Source organism: Rhinolophus ferrumequinum, chromosome 18 (genome assembly GCF_004115265.2).
Source record: "Rhinolophus ferrumequinum isolate MPI-CBG mRhiFer1 chromosome 18, mRhiFer1_v1.p, whole genome shotgun sequence".
Taxonomy (NCBI): domain Eukaryota; kingdom Metazoa; phylum Chordata; class Mammalia; order Chiroptera; family Rhinolophidae; genus Rhinolophus; species Rhinolophus ferrumequinum.
In genome coordinates, this window is record NC_046301.1 from 43,996,783 (window position 1) to 44,022,034 (window position 25,252).

General features: G+C 35.7%; 1 protein-coding gene across 4 annotated transcripts in view; it reads right to left on the minus strand.

The window, feature by feature from the left end:
* Window positions 1-25,252, minus strand: part of PPP3CC (protein phosphatase 3 catalytic subunit gamma) — a 75,742-nt gene that overhangs the window by 20,009 nt on the left and 30,481 nt on the right. For all 4 annotated transcript variants that reach the window (XM_033134109.1, XM_033134110.1, XM_033134107.1 and 1 more), the window contains exons 2-8: window positions 23,634-23,831; window positions 22,442-22,566; window positions 12,715-12,826; window positions 6,662-6,807; window positions 5,124-5,263; window positions 1,264-1,341; window positions 1,082-1,176 (exon numbers count right to left, since the gene is read on the minus strand). In XM_033134109.1, the coding sequence (XP_032990000.1) occupies window positions 1,082-1,176; window positions 1,264-1,341; window positions 5,124-5,263; window positions 6,662-6,807; window positions 12,715-12,826; window positions 22,442-22,566; window positions 23,634-23,831 (894 nt within the window). The remainder of the gene's footprint in view (window positions 1-1,081; window positions 1,177-1,263; window positions 1,342-5,123; window positions 5,264-6,661; window positions 6,808-12,714; window positions 12,827-22,441; window positions 22,567-23,633; window positions 23,832-25,252) is intronic.

Consider the following 25,252-nt stretch of genomic DNA (forward strand, 5'->3'; position numbering starts at 1 on the left):
ATATCAGTCTTGGCTCTGAATGACTTTTGGCTGTTCCAAAAATCAAATCCACCCTCAAAGGACGAAGACTTCCCATCACTGAGGATAATATCAAAAGAATGTGTTGCAGACTCTGAAGGCCAGGCCAAAAAAACGGAGTTCCAGAAATGTTTTGAACAATGGCAGCATTGGTGGAATAAGCGTATAGCCTCCCAAGGTAACTACTTTCAAGGGATAACACTCACTCGGATATATATGTTCTGGCGTGTTTAAAAGTTTTATTATTTTATAGTCATACTTTATAAACAACAAAATTGTTAAAAAGGGCATGAAGTTTTTAGGTGGCCCACCGACCTGATACAAAACTTATGAACTACGAATCATAAAAATTAAATTAAAAAAGGGCTTTAATAGGATCAAGTCTTAGAAGTAGAATTTCGGCATTGAAAGGCATCTGTGTAGCTAATTTTCTGTTTCTATTTGGGAAACTGAAGCTTAATGAGATGATGTGACTAGTCACATGATTAGTTTCTGGCCGCACTTGGACTAAAATGAAGATGTTTCTGACTTTTTGTACAGTATTCATTCTACCTGTACTACTACTCAAGAAGAGCAAACACAGCTTAATAATCACAAACATTAAAACATCTAACGGTGACATTTATTGAAGTACTACTGTTACAAATTAATTCAATTCACTAAAACCAATAACTGATACCGTGTTTTCCCAAAAATAAGACCTAGCCAGACCATCAGCACTACTGCATCTTTTGGAGCAAAAATTAATATAAGATCTGGTCTTATTAATTATATTATATTATATTACATTATATTATATCATATTATATTATTATATTGTATTATACCCAGTCTTATATTATAGTAAAATAAGACTGGGTCTTATATTAATTTTTGCGCCAAAAGAGGCATTAGAGCTGATGGTTCATCTAGGTCTTATTTTCGGGGAAACATGGTAGCTATTCTATCTTGAACCTGAAGTAATTTATTCTTCTTATATATATTAAAACATACATACATATGATTAAACTAGAGCTCACATTTATTCACAAATTCAAACTCAAATATCGCTGGACTTCTTTACCTTTATTGTTATAGACATCTAGGTAATTGGGAGCAGAGAAAATTGTAATGAGTGATGGAAAGCCTGTTGTTTGGCTCTTCCTGTACATTCGATACCTGGAAAGAGAGATAACAACCCATCTGTCTTGATATTAAAGGCAAAAACTCTGCCGTGATATTTGGTACAGTTTTAATATAACTTACCCAGCATCTTGGGCTTCATGGGCTCTGATTATTGACAACAAATTATTATTCTGCAAAAATTCACAAACTGCAGGGTAACTGGCAAAGAAAATTAGAAAACATAAATCTAGAATTCAAACAATTGATTTCTTAAGAGGCGGAGGAGGATAAGTCACGATAAGTTAATTTTGTTTCAAAATTATAGGTTTTACATACCACTGAACTTTTATTAACAGCTTAGCAATCATCATTCTGTTTTCCCATTTCACGAATATACCTCATTCCAGCTCAAATATGCAGATAACAGACAATCCCAGGACAGAAACAGAGTTCCCCACTTTTTAAATTTTTTTTGTCTTAACCCATAACAATAATAACACAATACCAAAACTTTTCCTGGTACCTTGATATAAAAAAAGGAACATGGTGATGTGTGAGTGCGTGAGTAGGTGCTAAAAACTGAACATGCAATTTTCATACTGTCAAACTGTTAGAAAAGTTAAAGAACCTACTTACAGCTTCACAGGTAGTATCAACACCAGGATGATATTATGCAGGAATATTTCAGGAGTAAATGCAAATATTACACCCGACCTTATTCTAATAAAAGGTATGATATTTGCATCTACTCCGAACATGTTCTTTTAGCACTATTATCTTTCGGAATGACAAATACCTGATAAGAAGAACTGGAGAATACAAAATTATCCTGGAATTAGCCAAGTGTTAATTATTTAGTTTATGTTTAAATCTTTGTTTCTTATTGTGCTCGTTAGAGAGACTTAACTTTTAAAAGAAGTTGTACATTAACATACTATAAAACTGACAGATACAAAAGGGGATACAGTGAAAGGCCTTTCTCCTTCCTACCTCTATCTTCCAGCTACCCTGGAAGCAACCAATATTCTTGGTTTCTTTGAGTATTTCAGAGACATTCTATTTAACGTCAAGCAATTATATATACACATACATACACATGTACATCCCAACTTTTAGAAATAGTAATCAGATGGTACACATAGCTCTGTACTATGTCTTTTCTTCACTTTACAGTAGTGATTATTCCCTATCAGTAGATAAAGGGCTTGCTTTCTTTCTTCATTTTTAAAAAATAGCCTCTGCATTGTTAAGTACATTCCATTGTCAGATAGACAACAATTTATTTAGTCTTTTACTAAACATTTAAGTGGCTTTGAAATTTTTATTGGAAATAATGTAGCAATGAGTAACCAATCTTGTTACATACATTTTACACAATTGCAAGTATAGTGATTCTCATTATTTGCAGTAGCTATGTTCTATAAAAGTGCTGTAAAAATGGAATTAGTGAATGCGGAACCACTGCTCTTAGGGGAAATACAGGATTAGGGTCCTGGGAGCCTCTGGTCACACCATTTTCGTCAACTGATCAATAAATAACCTTGAGTTATGTGTGTTTCTGAGTAAAAATACCTTATTAATACATATAGTTGATTCATTAACACAGAACGCATGGCCAACAATGCCATGACTCATTCCTGAACAAGCTTAGTGAACACACATATTTTCTCTGAAGGCCCATCACAGCTTTCTTGCACATAGGAACACTGGACAGCACTTCAGCACTATTCTTGGAACCATTTTAAACAGCCAAATCACCAAAAAAAAAAAAAAAGTGAAAAATGTTATATTAAATAGACCACAAAAAGAGTACCTGCTTACAGTATGAGAGCTGAAGCAGAAGGTACAGCAACTCCTTGTTCATCCTCAGCTGGGGACACATGTGGGGTGACTCAGATTTTTTGTCATTCTGTATGTATGCGTGTTCGTGAATGACTGTGAAGGTGCTGAGTATTGATTTGGGGTTTACAAATAAATAGCAAGTAGGTAAATTCACCGATTAGAATTTATGAATAATGAAGGTCAATTATACAGCCACAGGATTGTGATTTAGACGCAGAACTTCTGGACCAAAGCCAGAGGCATTTATAATTGAGAGATATTGCCAAGTTGACCTCCATAGAAATTGTATCAATTTATATGGTGCTAATAATAAAGCAGTGTCACGCTCTTTATTTTAAACAATGTAAAGAAAAGTGAAATGTAAATGATTTCATCGTATTAGTTACTGGGAAAGGTGGCAGAAAGGAATGAAAAAAGGTTGTTTAAAGAATGTTAAAACAATGGTAAAATTGGGGCTTCTTACTTTTTTTTTGTTTTTAAAGGTACAAGGGGACTTTTGGTGGTGATAGAAATATTCTATATCTTCTTCTTTTTTTTTTTTTTAAAGATTTTACTGGGGAAGGGGAACAGGACTTTATTGGGGAACAGTGTGTGCTTCCAGGACTTTTTTTCAAGTCAAGTTGTTGTCCTTTCAATCTTAGTTGTGGAGGGTGCTGTTCAGCTTCAAGTTGTTGTCCTTTCAGTCTTAGTTGTGGAGGGCACAGCTCAGCTCCAGGTCCAGTTGCTGTTACTAGTTGCAGGGGGCACAGCCCACCATCCCTTGCGGGAGTCGAACTGGCAACCTTGTGGTTGAGTGTCCGCACTCCAACCAACTGAGCCATCCAGGAGGCAGCTAACCTCAAGGTGCTGTGTTCAATCTTAGTTGCAGGGGGCGCTGCCCACCATCCCTTGTGGGACTCGAGGAATTGAACCAGCAACCTTGTGGTTGAGAGTCCACTGGCCCATGTGGGAATCGAACCAGCAGCCTTCGGAGTTAGGAACACGGAGCTCTAACGGCCTGAGCCACGGGGCCAGCCCGAGGCTTCTTACTTTTTATATGTGGATTTCATTTAACGAATGCATTACCTTAGGCAATTAATAGATTTTTAGGGGACTAAATACATGTATTATTTGTCATAATAAAATGATGAGATTAGAAAATTTAGACTTCCAACTTCCCTATACCTCCCTATTTTTGAGTGGGAAAGCTTACACATGAGATTCAGGGCAACGGCCAACTTCCAGGAAATGTCCTGAACTTAGTTCACAATGTCCTGTTCTTTTTATATCTTTGCCTTTACCAGTGGTTCCAAAAGCTGGAGAACTTTTTTAAAAAAATAACAGGGGCCGGCCCGGTGGCTCAGGCGGTTGGAGCTCCATGCTCCTAACTCCGAAGGCTGCCGGTTCGATTCCCACATGGGCCAGTGGGCTCTCAAGCACAAGGTTGCCAGTTCAACTCCTCGAGTCCCACAAGGGATGGTGGGCTCCGCCCCCTGCAACTAAGATTGAACACGGCACCTTGAGCTAAGCTGCCGCTGAGCTCCCTGATGGCTCAGTTGGTTGGACCGCATCCTCTCAACCACAAGGTTGCTGGTTCCAAGGGATGGTGGGCTGTGCCCCGTCAACTAGAAAATGGCAACTGGACCTGGAGCTGAGCTGCGCCCTCCACAACTAAGACTGACACAACTAAGACTGAAAGGACAACCACTTGACTTGGAAAAAAGTCCTGGAAATACACACTGTTCCCCAATAAAGTCCTATTCCCCTTCCCCAATAAAATCTTTAAAAAAATAAAATAAAATAACAGGATTCCCTGTCTCAGAGACCTACTGAATCAGAATGTCTGGGGGAAGAGCCAAGAAATCTTTGTTTCTAAAAAGGTCTCTAGATGATGTTTGGGAACAAATCACCTAAATCATTTAGAGTCAGACAGTAACACCGAAGCACTGCAAGATGTTCCATTCAGTCACGTTGGGTATGTTACACTTGCTAGGGCATAATACCTAATGCCAAAAGCAAGAGGAAGAAACATGAGTTGTCTGCCTTCTATTAATCAAAAAATGAAACAGAAGTCCCTAATACCACACAAATAAATTCAAGAGCTAAAGTACTTAAAAATAATTTGATAAACGACCTCACCCTTTCCTTTCCTGACTGTGCAACTCGAAGGCTCAGCATACCTGTAAAAATAAGAACACCCTCGGACGGTGTTGTGGGTATAGTGCTCCAAGGTCTTTTCACTGCCGTAGTCTTCCGAGGGATCAGACCATAGCAGGTCACACACCGGCCCAAAGGCTGGAGGTTCTTTAAACCTGTCTAACTAGAAGACAAGCAAAAGGCAAAAGAAGAAAAATCATGAAAGCAAAAGAGCTTTTGAAAACTGATATGGGTCAAAAAACAAAAACAAAAATAGAACCCTTCCATCCACAAGAATGTAGAGAAGGCAATAAGACCCTAAAGGATTTTCCTGAAAGAAAATGAATGTGTGACACATTTAGATACATACATTTTATTATTTTGGGTAGTAATTTTTTATAAATATCCCTGTCATCTAATCATTCTTTAGAAAAGGACACCTTTATATCTTAATCTTAAAAGAGGTATATACTCATTTAAGTCAAATGTGAAATCAAGCACCACAGAGATATACTATTTAGAAAGACGTGTAAAGTTCGTTTCTAGTGTCTAGGTGAGCCCAGGTTACCATGAGGGCAGGAAGGTTTTACAATGGTTCTGTTCATTGTTTGCCTCATTCCAATGGAGATTTCTTTATTTTAAAACATGCTAATTTTGTTTTGTAAAGGGCTTTCGTCCTTCCCATTCTATGCCTTGGCGGCATTTCAATATGAGTTATTAACTTAAGTCTTTAGTCACTGCTGGTTTGGTTAAAGGCATAAAAAAAAACAAGAAACAACAAGTAACTAGAATAGCTGAGTGCCAAGAGGACTTCTGCTACGTGAAATCGGTTAACACAATCCATTCAGAATTGTACATTTCAAGACTTACACTGTAAAAGAGAAATGCCGGTTATTTAAAAGGCAATAAGGCAGGGGAAAAGGCAGCATGTATAGATAAACCTCTTACCCTGAGGAGAGTAACCAGTTTTATAATTAGAAAAATCTGTAGTTTCAGTAACTACTATACATGAGAGAGAGATAAGATATATACAAAGGTAGAAGAGTGAAGATGGTAACATAGAACAGTATTAGTGAAAAAAGACTGGGCATCTTTTTCCTATCATGAAGATACAGAATCCTAGCAATAATAATCCCAAGTCAGGCAAGTGTAGCAATTAAACTGTATCATCTACAATGGCAAAGCCAATGAATTTCAGAGCTGAAAGAGTGCTCAGGCCATCCATTCCGACTTCCTCATTTCAGAGAAGAAACTGTGACTCTGAGGTTAAGTGATTTGGTCAAGGTTACACAATTAATGGCAGGACAGGGATTAAAACTCTGGTTTGGTTTCTTACTTTATACATTGCTACATAATTTAAAGTTTCAGGAATATACTAAAAAAATGTTATGTTTCTAGTTGGTAAAAGCACAGATTGCATTAACAATTACAGAAAATTTCTGGAAGACATATAACAAAATGTTGACAGGGGTTATCTCCCAAAAATGAAATCACAGCAATAAAGACATATTAGTTGACTGCAATGAAAAAATATCTCTATATATCTATATTTACCCCATGAGACTAATGAAAGATTACTTACTTTCCTAATGTCATCTAAACAAGTAATTTCAGGTGACATCCCTCCATGTACACATAGAAACTGCTGATTTAAGAGGGCAGCAAGAGGAAGACAGTCAAATGTATCCATACATGCATCATACACCTGTTCAGAATATTTGATTCGACCTATCAAAAAAGGAAAAACAGTCAAAGGAAGAAAAGGTAAAATTTATCACACATGAAAAAGGATATAGGCCAGAAGATTAGGAAGCCTACTTCAAAGCCATTTATTTCAGGCAAATTTGAAAACACAATCATCTTTGTAAAGACGTTTTTGAAAAGTTGTGGATGAAGAGTAAACAACATCTCTCTCCTCTAAAGACCTTGGATTAACTTTCTAGCTCTGTTGCCCTGGAAACCTGATAAGGTGAATGTCAGCTGTGTTATTAGGCAACCTTGCTTATCCATGTTGCTTATGGTAAAAGTTACAAAATTACCTGGCAGGAAGCTATAGCTTTGGGCTTCTCTGAGTACTGTGACTCATGAGGTATGTCCCTTGTGGGACCCTGGAAGCTATGCCAAGAAAGTTTTTGATTAGCACTTGTAATACATGAGGCCTCTAAACCAGGGTGGCTCTCTGATTTACCCATTGTGGATGTTGTTTCCTTGTCCCTACACTTGGAGGGGATGAGGGAATGGGAGGTAAGAGGCAGCAAGCTAAGAAGCTGGCTGTACGCACTTCTGTGAGGGCTACTCCACTAAAAAGGGATGCCTGGTGCTGCCCTTCCAGAACTGTTTCCTCCTAAGTAGATGGAGGCCAAGTTTATGGCCCGTGGTAGTCTTGTGACTCTGAATATTTTGTTGGGTCTAAAAAGACCCCCTGGGAGCGTTGAAGATATATCAATGTAAACTGGAGTTTTCAGAGTCATCCATAAAATGTCAATAATCTTTTTGCTGACTTTTAAGGTCTTTAAGCAAATTATGTCCTGGTTCCATTTATGTAAAAATGTTCATCTTAATGAAATGTATTTTGCTGCGGTTGTCATGCTGAAGCTACAGAATCCAAGAGAATACTTCAGTTGGCAGAAGGTGGGGTCTCCACGGTTAAGGTGGGGTCTCCATCAAGAATAGCTCATGAAATAATAGGTGGAAAACTGGAAAATTACTTTAGTTTGAAAAGAAAGCAATGTTTTCTTCTTCCTTGGCCTTGAATTTCAAAAAGTCAAGCCGTGCTTGGAGGTGCACGTTGGTAGAGAAGCCCAGAAGTTGTACAGGCAGGCAGCCCTCCCGAACTTCATTAAAAAGCTGAGGAAATTGGGCCCAAAATTGCAAGCTAGTAAGAGGCAGAACTGGAACTTGAACCTGTTCATGATCTTAACACCATGCAATACTCCTCCCAAATCATTACTTTTAAATTAAATATTTAATAGGAGAATCTAAATAGCCAAATATATATAATTCCCAAAGGTTAAATTAGTTGACTCAAGCACTTTATTTTCATGACAAGTGTTAAGATTCACCCCATAAAACAATTATTTCTATGATGAAGGGAAAGTGCACTTTGGTCACAGGATCACATTGATACAAGTTCTAACTAGTATCAGTAATACAACATTAACAAAACAAAATTTTCAACAACTTTCTTTGAAAGTAATTTTGACGGTTAGCCCTATTTGCAAGAAACTACAACCTGGTCTAGCCATTGATTACATATTTGTTTTATTATTTTTTAAAAAGGTAATACATTTACATGGCTCAAAATTTAAAAACTACAAAAAGATATACAGCGCTTCCTGTCCCCTCTCTGCAGGCAACCAATATTACTAGTTTCCTGGTATCTTTACAAAGCTAGTTTATGCGTACACATGCAGGTATGTACATATGTTCTCTTTTTCACAACATCCTTTTGTTTTTTTTACATAAATGTGTGTATGTATACACACACATATATATAAAATAATATATATATCTTAAGAAAGGAAAAAGCTATTAAAATTGTAATAATCTATACTGATGATAACAAAAGATGACAAGTCATGTTTGACTTCTGCAATCACAAGAGGTGTTCAAAGTGGTTACCATCAGTATAATTTTAATCCAAGTTTTTTCCTTCCTTAAAATGTGTACACATATTTTTTGCACCCTCTGTACATATACACACGGTTTTGCACTTGCTTTTTGTATTTAACATATCTTGGAAATCATATCACATCTTTGTATGAAGAGCTTTGTAATTATTATTTTTTATATCTAAATAATATTTCACTTAACAGATATACCACAATCTAACCACACCAATCTCTTAATTCTATAAGTAATGCATAATGAACAACAACAAATAATATTTGTTTATTTTTTTAAAATCAACCTAACATAACAATATTGTTTCATTCGCAAAATTATAGGAGTTTCTGGAACCTATCAGTAAGCTGGTTAACTATACGTCAAAGAACGGCTCCTGGAAATAAGAAATTAATTTACTTTAGAAATTTGTACCCAGGGCTATGAGATAGGATTATAAAATCACTAGGTTTCTTGCTTTCCAAGTATATAAAAATAAAGAAATGTTTTTTGCAAAGATAAATATGTCAAAAATTAACTGCTACACTTTTCTCTGCTACTCAGATTATCTCGGGATTTGAAATACAAAAACAAAATCTCTGCAATATAAAGCAATTTAAGAATTGATGTAAGAAGAGCTTCCAGCTGCCCCCTTTAAAAATATTAACAAGACTGCAGCTGCACAATCTGGAACTAAGCATCACTTACCAGTAATTATAAGGTGCTGATTCTAAAAACCACTGTGGCCCTTTAAGAGAGATCCACTTATCAGTAAAAACAAACACCCATGCAAAGAAGCACACATGCTCTTTCCTTACATAGAAATAAAATTTGAAATTGTACTTGAATTTGTATGCTTGTTCCAAGATTTATTTACATTTCAGATGCAGTGTTAGAATGAAACAGATGGAGCAGATAAGAGAAAAATAAAGAAACCTGGTTTGACTAAATTAAAGCATGTGAAAGGCAAATAAAAACCTGAGATAAGAAATTCTGTGCAACGAGACACTTAAAATTTTCCTGAACCTATTGTTCCATTTTCTAAAAATAGAACCAATTATACTAGTCAAAAAAAAAAATTACAGAGAAAGATTTAGATAAAATGTTACCCAAAAAACCGGAACCTTTATCTAGAACAGAAGCACCCATAGACTGCTGTCTTCATCGCTTACCTATTGCTAAATACTGAGCATTCCAGGGCCTTTGTTAACAGCTTGATATGCATTATTTAATTTTCCCAGATAAAGAAATAGAGGTATAATGAGGACTACCCTAATATTTGACTTAGAAAAACAATGCCAAATATGTATTTCCAATTTTAAACTATTTGGTGAAGTGGTTCTCAAATGACAAACAGTAGCTACTTCCTAAACCTCTGGAGTAGTAAACCTCTGGCCTTCTTAACCGGCAGCATGCAGCAGAATTACCTGGGCGCTTTAAAAAGCCTTTTTAATGCTTGGGCCCTAATTGGGTGATTTTAAAGATACCAGTTTTAAAAAATCAGTACGACAGTAGTGCACGATAGTGATGAAAGATAATTTAAGCAGTCCTGTGGGAGAATATAAATTAAGAGCATAAGTCCTCCTGACTCAGCTCCCCACAGATAGTCACAGCTACCAATTTCTTCTGCACAGGATATACTTAATTTACAAAGGAGAGCACACATGCATGTTCTGGAAATGGTTTCTATCATCCAACAACGTATGTGAACATCTCTCTCTAACAGGATATCTAGCTACACCTTGATCTTTCAACAGCCACCTAGTACCCCATTTTTAAAGACATATTATCACTTATTTACATAGTTCCTTATTGACATTTAGATTATCTTTTTTTTTTGCTATTACAATTAACACTACAATGAACATCCTTATACATTCATATCTTATTGTCTTTTCGTGAGTGACTAGTGTGGTAGGCCAGAATTCTAAAACGACTTGCAATGACCTACACCTTTATATAATCTGCACCCCTCTGAGTGGATGGAACCTGCGACTATGTTGAGACTCCCATCATTACATTCTGTTATGACAAAAAGGAGATTCCTCTGGGTGGGCCTGACCTAATCAGACGAGCTTTTGAAAAGCAGAGGGTTTTCTCCCGCTAGCTAATCACAGAAGAGGAAGGCAGAGAGATGCATTCGGGCAACCTGGAAGAAAGCAGACATCTATGTTGTGAACTACCCATGGGGCCACATGGCAAGGAACGGGAAGCAGTCTCTACAAGCTGAGGGCCGTCCCCTGCCAACAGCTAGCAGGGAAAAGGGGACCTTAACCCTCCAGTTACAAGGATTGCCAACAACTAGTGAACTTGGAAAAAGACCCCAAGCTCCAGATGAGAACTGCATCCCTGGTGACATCTTGATTTTTGGCTCAGTGAGACCCTGAGCAGAGAATTCCGCCACACTGCACAAGGACTTCTGACCTACAGTAACTGCGAGATAATCAATGTGCTGTTTTAAAGTAGTTACATTTGTGCTAATTTGTTATGCAGCATTAGAAAACCAATACAATCTATTGGTTTGTATAAATTCCTGGAAGTCAAACTGCTGGGTCAGAATGTTCACAGATATTCCAAAATTACCCTTGAAATACTTTACACAAATTTAAACACTCATCAATAGCAGATCAAATTTTTTTTAAACTTCCTGATCATTATCTACTGACTTACAGTATTTATTCTAATAAGTCCCAAGGGCTGGAATCCCCAAGGGAAGTTGACTTTTCTGTCAGAAGGATTTTTTTTAAGTGTTTTTTTTTTTAAGTGTCCATACTCTTAAAATTTCTTGTAATAAGAACAAATTTTCCTTTCAGGCGCTACTGGAAGACTGTCATTAAACTATCAACTCCAATGTAGGAAGCTATTGGTAATGAGAGTTAATATGGGTATATGGGACACTATCAAATTGTAATCCACCTATAAGGGATAAATTTTATATATATAATATACATAAATTTCAGGTGTTGATAGATACTATTAAAAAAAAAGCAGGGTTTGAGAGTAAAGTGATGAAATTTTAATTTAGAAAAAGCAACCAGGGAAGAAAATATCTGAAGAGATGAACTTGCATGAAGTACTAAGGATGTAGGGCTGATAAGCAGATAGGTATCTAGGGAAACAAGAAACAGTAAGTGCAAATGCCCTGGGGCAAGTTCTCCCAAACATCCCCAATATGCTCACTATCTCACTGAATGTTAGTTGAGAGCCAATTGTGAGTACTTAGATTCTGGTCAAAGAAACCTGTGAGGTTTTGAGATATTTTTTATCAGCTAGTAATATTTTGACTTTCAAAATATTCTACCTTTAATAATAAACTTTTTCACTATTACAGTATTATTTATGGTTGAAAACAATCTAAATGTCAGTTGCTATTAGGTTGGTGTAAAAGTAATTGTGGTTTAAAAGGTTAAAAACAATTGCAAAAACCACAATTACTTTTGCACCAACCTAATAATTAATTGGTTACGTACATGATAGCATATTCGTAAAATGGAATACTTAAAAAACATTAAAATAACATTTTAAAATCACATTAAAAATATTTAATGATGGGAAAAATTCTATTACATAAAGTCAAAAGAGCAATTTATTTAACAGTACATATGAGCCCAATTTTATTTTAAATATATTCAACTATTTAAAGACATTTGAATATATATAGTTGAACTATTTCATGACAGATTTTTATATATACAGAAAAGAATAAAACACTATATCCCAAATATTGAGATAATATTGATTATCTTTAACTGGTATGATTGTGGACAATTTTTATCTTTTTTCGACTTTCCTGTTTTCCAAATATCACAAATATATTACTTTATAAACATTGGGGAAAAATCACAAAAATTATTTCCAGAATAAATGTGTTGAAAAGTGAAATCCTAGTGTTCTTAACAGAAAAACAAAAAACAAACAAAAAAAAACAGGAAGCATTTGAGTTCCATTCCTTTCTTTTTTCTTTATGTTTGATTTATTTTGGGACTGGCTAGCGGGTAACTAGAAAAGTTCTGGAGAAGTGATTATACTTACATTCCTGTTTGAAGGTGAAATATTCTGTAAGATGCCTGCATTCATGATTTCCCCGAAGCAGAAACAATGTTTTGGGATGATTAATCTTTAAACTCCATAAAAACAGCACACACTACAAGACAAATACAAGCATAAAATTTTTATTTGTGACTATGAGAACGCATAAAGATAATTTATATAAATCCAAATGGCTTGCTGTAATGGCATATCTAATTACTATTCCCCAGTTGAAACACGAAACCTCAGCCTTTGAATGTGATATGCTATTGCCCTAGAATTGGCAGAGCATAGAGAGTAGCCTAAATAGAAATCTCTCCTTAATTTCTGTTCCCATGTTCTATCCAAATATCTAGAACTCTGTGACAAAGCTGCCCATACAAATATACACCTTAGTCCTAAAACATGTATTTTATTTAATGGAGAAACACTAGAGACATTTCCACTAAAATCAGGAATAGGGCAAAGATATCCACTGTCTCTGCTACTATTCAACACTGTGCTAGAGGTATTAGCCAATGGAATTAGATCAAAGAAATCAACTAGAGGCTTAAGAATGGGTAAAAAAAAACCCCACATTACCTCTATTTGCAGATGACATAATTATAGTATACCTAAAAAAACTCCAAAAAAATCAATGATAAAACTCAAATAATAAAAAAATTCAATAACATGGGAGGATACAAAATTAACTTACAAAATCAATAGCCTTCATATACAAAAATGTAAATAGTACATACTCGTAGAGAAAACTTCATTTACAATAGCAGTAACAAGATTAAAAACACAGGACTTAATTTAACAAGAAATGTGCAAATCTCATACCAGGAAAAATTTAAAACATTCCTAAAAGACACATGGTAGATATGAACAAACAAAAAGATCCTGTGTTCTTGGATAGGACGATTCAACATTAAAAAATTACAGTTCTTCCTAAAAAATCATTGCAATTCCAATAAAAATGCCAATAAGGTATTCCATGAAGTTAGACTAAAATGTACATGGAAAAATAAACATGCAAGAACAATTAGGAAACAGCCAGAAAAACACTGAAAAAGAGAAATTATGAGGGGGACTAGCCCTATTGGATGTTAAAACATAAAGTTTCTACAATTAAAGCAGTGGTACTGGCACATATATAGGTAAATATACCAGTGGAATAAAATTGCCCAGAAATTAATCAAGTACATATAAAATTTGGTATATAATAAAGGTGGCATCCTAAATCACTAAGATAATGATGTATTTCTTAATAAATGTGTCTGGGACCACTGGTGCCAGTTAAAAAAAATTAGATCCATGTCTCACATAATACAAATAAATGACAAATGGATACAGATCTAAAAATATCAAAACCAAACCATACGAGTTCTAGAAGAAAACATGTGGATGAGTTCTGCTTTAGCCTTAATACGGGGGAGAACTTTGTAACTAATGACTAAAAATCTGCAAGTCAAAAAAGAAAAGATGGGTAAATCTGACTAGATTTAAAAAATTGCATGGGAAAAAACAATTTGGCAAAAACTAACAAAACTACATATTCACTTAACTTTTGATAACTTTTAGGAGTCTAATCTGAAAATACACCTCCAACAATAAGAAACTACATATGCGCAAGTTTGCAGCATTGCTTGTTAGAGCAAACTACCGGAAACAACCTAAATGACCATACACAGGAGAGAGGCTGAACAGATTACGATATAGTCACACAATGAAGTATAAAAAAAGAGTGGGAACGACCTCTTTAAACTAATTTGGAGTGATTTCCATGATATACTGCTGAGTGAAAAAAGCAAAGTGCGTACAAAAGAATATCTATAGTATGTAATCTATATCAATGTATGTATGTAATCCATATCAATGTATAGTATGTAATCTATATCAATGTAATAAAGGAGACATAAGAAATACACATGAATCTACTTGTGTGCATGAGAAATACCTGAAGCATAAATCAGAAACTAAAGAGATGGGTTACTTACAGGGGGCATAGAGGAGAGGGGAAGAAAGGAGGGGGAATGGAACAGGTTAGGAGGGATAAAGAGGGAGGGACACTTCCCAAAGCATACCTTTTTGGATAGCTTTGACATCAAGCACCACAGTGACGTTTTACATATGCCCCCCAAAATAAGTAACTGAATCAACCAGGATGTGAAAAGAAACCAAAAATGAAATATAAACAGTAACAAATGAACCTAATTGTATTATAAATGGCTAACAAAGCAACAAAGGAGATGGGGAAAAAAAGAACTAACCCAGGTAACTTTGGAAAACAGCATTTTGACTGCATACTACAAGGCTAAAAACATAAAGAAAAGGACACCAATACTAACTCTAGTCAGTAAATCTGTTTTTCGCAATGTGAGCTGGCTGTTATGTACCTATTTTATAGGTATATTAGGATTGAACAGACAAGTGAACATACTGCACATAATGAGAGCCAGGAAAAGGGGAAGACTAGAATGAACCTTATGATGAATTGGAATCAGAGGTATCATATGAACTCATGCTTTTAAAGATATACACAGATAGATACAGTAATAAATAAAAATGTGAGTGTACATGCAGATTAGTATACATTTATATGTTTCTTAGCTCTTTCTGCTCAGAGGGCATAGGACCTTGAAAGCACTATGGGTACTGATTTGGGGATTACAAATAAATTTTAGCAAGGAGGCATATATGCAAATACAGAATCTGTGAATAACGAAGATCGATAGCATATACTAATCATGAAATATACATATCTCACATACAACCTCAAAACGCAAGCAACAATTGACAGGACTAGAACCTCTCATGCATGTGGGGTCTCTGACTCTCCTGTATGCAGGGTTCCCAAACATACGTATGTATTACATTTGGTTATTTTTCTCTTGCTAATCTGTCTCATGTCTATTCGATTATCAGACTGGCCAGAAGAAGCTTTAGGGTAGAGGAAAGTTTGTTCCTCCCCCACACCACAAAGGCACATCTTGGGGTAACTTGTTCCGAACCCCCAGTATTTACGATGTGCCCAAACACTTAGGTGAAATTGTTTTTTGGCTTAAATTTCTACGTCAGTTTAAAGACCTTTAAAAACCCAAACACAAATACATTTGTCATTTTAAGCCAAGGTTGGGGAAAAATTCTTCAGAGCTGGCTCTCAACTGTTTGCAAAATTGAAAAACACCTTCTACAGAATAAAACTTTATTGATATTACTAAAGATGAAAAAATTTCCAGCAATCTCTAAAGGCAATTCCAAAAGGGGACTTATAAAAATGGGTAAAACACCATGAAATTGAATAAAAGCACATTAAAAAATAATAAGTAATAAAATAAGTAATAAAAATAATAAGTTAAAAAAATAGTAAGTTGAATATAGCAGCATTCTGCAATTATGTAAAATAAATTGACAACACCTTGGTGTGAAACAGATAAATCAATAACTGTAGTTGGAGCTCTTGACAGAAACTCAAAAGTAACTTAGTTCAAGCAGAAAAAATAAAGTTATAGAGAACAATTCAACAAATAGAGAATGTATTCTTTTCAAGTACACATGGGATAGTCACAAAAAAATCTACTAGGTACTGCATCACAAAGGGAGTCTCAACAAATTCCAAAGAGGGAATTCAGATCATGATCTCTAACCAAATTACACTAATTAGAATCAGTAACAAAATACTAACTCCAAAAATATCCCGCATGACTAGAAAGAAAAAACATACCACATTTCACTGTCCTAGGGTTACAGAGAGTTCTTAAAATATAAAACACTGAATGATAATAAAAACAACACATACCAAAATCTGTGAAATTCAGATAAAGCAGCACTTAATGGGAAATGTAGTGATAAGCACGTTTATTTCTTAAAAACAGATTATGTAAATAGGCTTGTATGTGCTTACCCTATATCTGGAAGGTCATACAAGAAATTCTTGTCCTTGAGTATAAGAATGGAATGGCTAACATGAAATGTTCAATTTTCTTAGGAATTAGAATATTAATTGAAACAATAAGATACTACTTTATACCCATCATATTGGTAAATATTAGAAAATGAGATACAACCAAATTCTAGAGAGAGGGATGTGAGGAACTATTAGAAAATGAGATAACAACCAAATTCTAGAGAGGGATGTGAGGAAATAAGAACTTTTAGGTGCCACTGAGAGGAGTCTAGACAGGTACAACTATTCTGAAGAGAGATCTGGCATTAGTCAGTTCAAGTAGAAAGGTATATACCCTTTTCCCTAGCAATCCCACACTTGTTCATAAACCATAGAGAAACTGAAACATGAGACCGTAAGTGGATTTATATCAGAAGCGTGTTCACTGTAGAAAGAAACTAGAGGCAATGTAGGCGTCACTTTCACTGAGAACAGAAAACTGAAATGTCACAGAGGTGCATTATACTATACATACAGCAGGCAGAAAGCAATGAACTAGAGACATACATACAGCACTCTGGGCAGATCTTGAAAACATAATGATAAGTGCAAAACAAAACAGAAACAGAGTTTCAGCAGTGGTTCAGTGTGGTCACATTCATCTCAAAGCGTGGTGCAGCATCATCACCACGTCGGAACTTGTTAGAAACACAGATTCTCAGGCTCTATCCCAGACCTAACGAATCAGAGATTCTGGGGTGGGGCCCAGCAAACAGTTTTTTGAACAAGCCCTCCAGATATTTATGATGCACGTTAAAGTTTGAGAACCATGGAATAGCACTGTAACAATTATGTAAAAGTAAAATACTTTATCCATAAACACCTTATGTTAAAAAATTAATATAATGTATTATATGTATTCTGAGGCATATACCAAATACAATAGAAACATGTACAATGGGAAGAGAGAGTAAGGAAAATAGAGGTCACAGATAAGAAAAAACAAAAACAAAAACAGAGGGGGACCTTGCAAAGTCTAGTAGTAAATGTGCCGTGACCTTAGGAGCTTGATTAATTCAACTGAGATTTTACCACCTCTCAAAAAGGAAAGAGTTCAAAATTCTGAATCCAAAGGCTTCTCCATCTGACAAATGTAAATCACCAACATCTCTTGCCTATTCTTACTGGATTAGATTCCTCATTGGTCTCCCTACACCCACTCAGGGGCTCCTATAGTCAATTCACAGGACATACCAGCCAGAGTACTTGTTCTAAAACATAAATGTGAATAAGTCACTCGCCAGCTCAAAAAAATTGTTTTCCAGTGGCTTCCTATCACATTCAAAATAAAATTCAAACTCCTTCCTGTGGTTTGCACGGCCTGACATGATCTAACCCCCACCTAGCTCTCGGAAACACTGCTCACATCTTCCCTCTCCTTACTCATTACTCTGTCTCGCCACACCAGCCTTGTTACTATTAGGGAACTGCCTGCCTAAGTCTTGGCTCCGGCCTCAGAGCTTGTACACTTGTTATGTCCTCTGCCTAGAATGTACTCCCCACCCACTTCTATGCATGGCTTTTCCCCTCAGGTCACAGAAGTTCAAGTTCCTGTTCAAATGCTACCTCCTCAGGCAGGCCTTCCCTGGTCTCCATCTAAATTAGCTACTCCTGTCCCTCTTTAGCCCCTCAGCCTGAGCTGAATTTCACAGACACTAAACAAATACACAGTGCTGTCCTTCTCAATAAAAAACACAGCAAAGAAAAAAAGAAAAAAAACACAGCAAAGGACTTGGCTTTGCTTGTTCATCTCCATATTCCCAGAATTTAACAATGTTTTTCAACATGGGTACTACTGACCATTTGAAAAGCATGATTTTTGTGGTTTAGGAGTCTCCAGCATAGTGCAGGGTGTTTTGTATACCTGGACCCTGCTCATTAAATGTCAGAGGAACCTCTCAATTATTGTGACAAAATATTTATTCACAGGTCATTGTACATAATTATGAATGCATCACAGTATAATTTCTCAAAAAATGGAATTGTTGGGTCAAAATGTATGTACATTTTGAGATAGATGTTACAAAATAAACATTATAAAACTTAAATATATAGACATATACAAATATACTTAGATGGCTTTTTTCTTTTTTTGATTGACTTTTGTTTTTGACATAACTTGCACAAAATATTCCAAGGAAAAATTATATTAAATCCATATATAAACTTAGAAAGCAATTTCTCTTCTCTATACTTACCTTTCCCAAACCAAGAACAGTATATATCTTTTGATTTATTTGGGTCTTTATTTCTGCCTCCTGAAAAAACCAACTTACCTTTTTGAAGTAATGAGATATATAAAAGTACAATCTATATCCACACTGCAATGTAATTCGGTCGATATACTTCTCAGCCTCCAGTCTCAAATTTTATTTCCTTAGATTATACATCAGAATGCAATTGTATAATTGTGTTATACAATTCAATGACAAGGTCATGATTATCAGAGGATCTGTTCAGACACTCAATTATTTATTTATATGTGAACAGAACTTTATTCCACTTCAAGAATCATTTCTGTATGTCAACAATTGTTCATCAGTTGGTCACCTGATAACATTTACATCTCCTGGACATCTGATATCATTTTCTCTTTGGTGGCTCCTGTGCATTTAGTACAACATATCTTATGCTGAAAATGTTCCCTTTAATCTTTTCTCTTATTGCAAAATCAATTAAAGGAAACCAGAATTTAGTTAGCTTCCCCTACCACAGAAGAAGTTCTTTCTAACAGGTACAAATGAAGAAGGAACATCAAAAGACTTAGAAAAAGTGAAACTTTACTATTCTGTTTTATCAGTGACATTTGGATCAGTCCCTGGTGTACTAATCAAAGCCCACATTGCTTCAGAAAAAGATAAGTGCTTGCTCTGGGCATGAAAACAAAATCATCATGCCTTGATTCTCTCATATAGGTTCAAAGAAATGAAAATTATTAGTATGGAAAGAGAAAATAAAGTGAAATAAAGTTCTATGAAAACAATTTGGCAATATGTATCAAGTCTTAAAAATGCTCACACTCTTTCTAGTTATTTCACTTATAAGAATCTGATTTAAGGAAATATCAGAAATGCTATCAAAGATATATTCAAAAAGATGTTAACTGCAGCAATATAGAGAACAGAACTAACTGGAAAACAGCCTGGTACCACTTAAGAGTACAAGTGATATAATACCCAATTAACTATTGTTTAAGCCATAAAGATATTTAAACATCTCACGAAACAAGGAGTCTGGAGGTAAGATGTCCAGGTTTAGTGTACAAGCTCAATATCATCACGAAGAAACCATGCCCTCTCTACCTCTTTGATCTGTGAGTCACAACAGGTCTGCTTCTCATGAAAGCACCGCCCCACGGTCACAACATGGCTGCTACAGTACACACATCCACACGTGAAATGACAGAGTGGAATGGGGGCTCAAAAGCTTTCACCTTGCAAGAGTCTTTACACCTGCAAAGAAACATTTTAACGCACACACACCAAAAAATAAAACAAACACCCAGCAGTGTTTCCTTTATATATTACTGGGCAAAACAGGATCCACGTTTACCCCTAGACCAATCCACTGGTGACAGGGAATAGACCGCCATGACTAGTTCAGACCGCCAAAAATTCATTCCCTGGGACTGGGATAAGGACCTTCCCTCCCTGAAATCAAAGGTCCTCCCTGAATCCGCCATCCCATTTATGTCAACAAAATAGGGATTTTTGACAGTAAAGAAGGAGAAAAAAGGGAGGCAATAAGCAGGACCTGTTACAAATCTAATTATCCAAGAACAGAGGAATGGTGAAATAAATCGTGGTATTTATACCATTAATCATGCTTTTGGAGAAATTTTAATGATAGAGAAGTGTTTTCAATACAATGCTGAGTAAGGAAAAAAGACTGTAAAAAGTGATGTACAAAACGATCTCCATTTTCTTTAAAAAATATATACACAAACGTAAATGCAGAAAAAAAGACTGTAAGGAAATATAATAAAAGGTTAACAGCGATGATGTCTGATTTACAAAAGCTTTTATTTTCTTAGATTCTGCGTTTCCCAATTTTTCTACAGGAAAAAAAAAGAGAACTATTTATAACAAAAATTTGTAATAGGGGTTCTATTATCTTATTTTCATTCACTTGACAAAAACATCACACATGCTCATCAAAAACATTGATAAAAAACTATTGTTCAAGTATATACTTGTATCATGTTGGACTAAGCTGTAGCCTACAGAAGTTTATAATATTAGTGGTTTATAAGTAAATGACTTCCAACTAACACTAGATATACCCTACAGTTCAGATTTAAAACTGATATAAAAAGCATTGTCCCTTCAAAGTTTTGATTCATTTATCGCTTAAGATGTCCAGAAAAACCCTTTAAGTTAGCCAAACATCAAATAACAGGATAGAGCCAAATACAAACTATGACTTACTAAGATTCATTCATTCAACAATACTGAGAGCCTACTATGTGTCAGGCATGGTGCTAGGTCCTAATATGAAGAACACTGCTGATGATTAAATAAACAATTTCATATTATACTGAAAGATCTATTCAAAAGTGTACTTTTTCTATTTGATTGTCAGCTCCTTGAGCTAGCATGAATCATAATTATTTTATCCTCAGAGCCTGCCATAAAGTTGGCACTCAGGGAACATTTGTTGATGAATGAGGAAAAATACAAGTAACAAAATATTCTGAATATATTATATGTGTATAAAAATCATTGTGGATTTTTTGTATGTGCTTTACTGAATATATTAATGCACTGAAATTTCTTAAACTATGTGAGTTAACAATCAGATGATTTGGCACAATATTTATCTTTTGAAAAAATTATTTCATTAAATGACTAATTAAAACTTTACTAAGTTCTGTATTCTCTTCAGCCTCTAAAACCTCATGCTAGCAAACACACAAAGAAGTGTCTTTCAATGTGTCTTTCAAACATCCATACTTTTGACTTACTGTCTATTGCACCATGATGTATATAGGAAGAGGGAAGCTTTTCAATGTTATAGTCTGCGAGTATGATCTCCATCCAGCCCAGGTACCTATTTAGAGACTAGGAATTGACTAAGCAGGAGGGAAAATGTGCTTTTTCTTAGTTTCTCTCATTAACCTGTGTCATCATAGATGACACTAAATGAACTTGAGGAACTGGCAGGTAACATCGAACTTTTCTAGTCCATGAATTTAGACTGCTTATCTAACTAAAGAGGAAGGTCTATTTCTCTTGTCATTTATTTTTCTGGCAGTTTTAGAACAACTGCTGCTTCTTCGGTTGAGCCCCAAGTGAGACAGTGGAGTTGTGTTTAGGAGCCATGCTGCATGAACAATAAACTTTTAATCACCAGAAACACACTCAGTACACACTTTCAGGGAGAGGCAAAACTAAGTACAGGAACAGCAGGCAGACTCCATTTCCTCATCTCCTGTTGATTTTGGGCACAGTATAAACTCGATGACCTACCCTATTTCAAAGTTACTTCTCTTGTTTGCCAAGCATGTACAGCTGAATCAATGGACGTTAAATATGAACGTGCCCCCTATATGTAGTGGAATGTGTCCACTATCCTCAAGCCTTGCATTAGGTCCTAGAATAGTTTTATATTTTAAACATAAAAGGAAAATATTTTTTATATCAATTAAAACATCTCTATCACTTTAATTACTGAAAGTAACAAAGTTTAGAAATTCTGTCAGTGTTCTCATTTTAATTTCTTCTACTAAAGTATGGAAAGTGATTTTTTTTTTAAAAAAAGACAGTATGATAGTTCCAACAGATCCAGTTTAATTTTTACCTCTATACTGAAATAGCCTCTGTCCACATAGTCACCCAAAAAGAGGTAGCGTGTGTCACTAGGTGATCCTCCAACTTCAAACAACTTCATCAGGTCAAAGAATTGTCCATGAATGTCACCACACACTAGAGAAAAGACACAGGGTGAGGTAAAAAACTATGTCTTTAAAAGAAAAAGGGAATTACACCAATAGAGATCACAGTTTAACTTTTAAATCACTTTCACTTTTGACTGGACTGCTCTGTAACTATAGTAAATCTAGCAATACTGAAACAGTCCTACTGGAAATAATAGACATTTTAAATTGTATTTCTTTTTTTCTTTTTTTTAAAGATTTTATTGGGGAAGGGGAACAGGACTCTATTGGGGAACAGTGTGTATTTTTCCAGGACTTTTTTCCAAATCAAGTTGTCCTTTCAATCTTAGTTGTAGAGGATGCCGTTCAGCTTCAAGTTGTTGTCCTTTCAGTCTTAGTTGTGGAGGGCACAGCTCAGCTCCAGGTCCAGTTGCCGTTGCTAGTTGTAGGGGGCACAGCCCACCATCCCTTGGGGGAGTCAAACCAGCAACTTTGTGGTTGAGAGCCCGTGCTCCAACCAACTGAGCCATCTGGGAGACAGCTCACCTCAAGGTGCCGTGTTCAATCTTAGTTGCAAGGGGCCAAGCCCACCATCCCTTGCGGGACTCAAGGAGTTGAACCGGCAACCTGGTGGTTGAGAGCCCACTGGCCCATGGGGGAATCGAACCGTCAGCCTTCGGAGTTAGGAGCACGGAGCTCCAACCGTCTGAGCCACCGGGCTGGCCCCCAAATTGTATTTCTTTAGTGAACCACAAATATACTAAACAATCCTAAAAATGTCTCCTAATTCCTAGAAAAATCATCACACTTTTTTTTTTTTAATCGGGGAATACTGAGGAACAGTGTGTTTCTCCAGGGCCCATCAGCTCCAGGTCGTTGTCCTTGAATCTAGTTGTGGAGGGCGCAGCTCAGCTCCAAGTCCAGTCACCGTTTTTCAATCTTTAATTGTGGGGGGGCACAGCCCACCATCCCATGTGGGAATCAAATCGGCATCCTTGTTGTTGAGAGCTCGCGCTCTAACCCACTGAGCCATCCGGCTGCCCCATCACACATTTTAGTTGGCTATTTGTGACCATTTCTCAACTGTAAGTACCATCAAGCAAACACTTCTCACACCTGTGATTGGAGCATCCACTTCTATCATAGTCTTCTCTTGTCTCAGGACAGCGGCCCCATCATTGATTATCTTTAAGGCTACTTCCTCTTCCAGGCGTCCTTCCTTCACCAAATGGTTTTTCAAGACATCAATTTTAGGTTTCCCATTCTCAAACACTTCCTTCAAAGTAAGCCGCTGGGTTGGAGGAAAGGGAACAGCTAGAAAGAGAGAAAAAATTATTTACAATACTTAAATGTATAGAGAACAACCATGAACACATTTCTTTAATGTAACAATGAAACCTAATATGTTACCATGATTCCATATCCATCCCACCAGAAGTATGTGGGGAAAACAATTCCAAGATATTGTATATCATAAACGATCGATTCCAATTTTTAAAAATGCCACGGTTAAAGTCAGTCATTTAAAAGGTGAATGTGTACATGTGTGTGTGCATAAATTCTAATGTTTTACATATAAATATTGAAGACTTGAAGTTGATTCAGTAAATAAGCTAAAAGTGAGACAAGAGGCTGGACAGTACGAATATTTATTTATGGAAAAAATGTTAAAAATGAACAACTGTGGTTTAAAAAAAGGAAAATAAATCACGACACTACAAGAGCATTTATTTCTTCCAAAGAACTGACCTAATGAAAATTTATGTTTCAGAAGTTTGATTTCTTTTCCTGATCAGGGGAATCATAGTTGTATACTTTATTCTTAAAAGATAATTGCTTAAAATATTACTGATAACAAGAACACCCCTAAAAGGATGGAGCCCTTCCTGAGAATAACTTGCTATAGTAACAGAGCATATTCTTAAGAACAGATACGGAAGGTCTAGTGGTGTTTTCTAACTTGGAATGCTAACAACTTCAGCTTATAATAGACATAAAGTTTATATAAATTCATGGTGAACTAGCAACGTTAACAACAAATATTTTTAACATTTTAAAACTGCCTCATTTACCAACATTATAAGTTAGTCTACTTTAGATTCCCTGTGATCTGATCACCACAAGTCTGTAAACCACAAATTTAAAAGGAGGGGTTCATTTTAACATGTGATTTATGTCTGGTGGTTCCACTTCTAGCTTTATGGAAGTGCTATTAAGAACTAAGTTGAAATCTACAGGCACTTTAAAAATTTTAGACTTGATCTAGCCATACTATTTTGTACTGGTTATAAGTAAAGAAAGTCCTATGGTAAGTTTTGTCATGCTCTTAGCTACACTTGACTCATTCTGACTATTCAAAGCTCATTGAAAAATACAATAGCAGCTATTCGACCAATAAATACTACATTGAGATAAAGGACGATACATATTATCCCAGTTTACCCAGGTCAGGCCTAGATTTCAACTAATTGTTAATAGTGTCCCCTTTCACTCTCAAAAGTATCCCAATTTGAAGGATAAATGAGTCTGTGTTATTAAGATGGATTATCAATATACTATTTTAATAGGATAATCTACTTCTAAAATAAAACAAAAATAAAATATTACGGTAAATCTTTCATTTATTCACCTGGTGAGTCTCTAAGACAGGGTGAAAGGTTAGTCCTGAACAGGTTTCCTGAAATTTTTACTAAAATGTAATGGTACTATGGTTGTGTTTAACAATAACAAAAAAA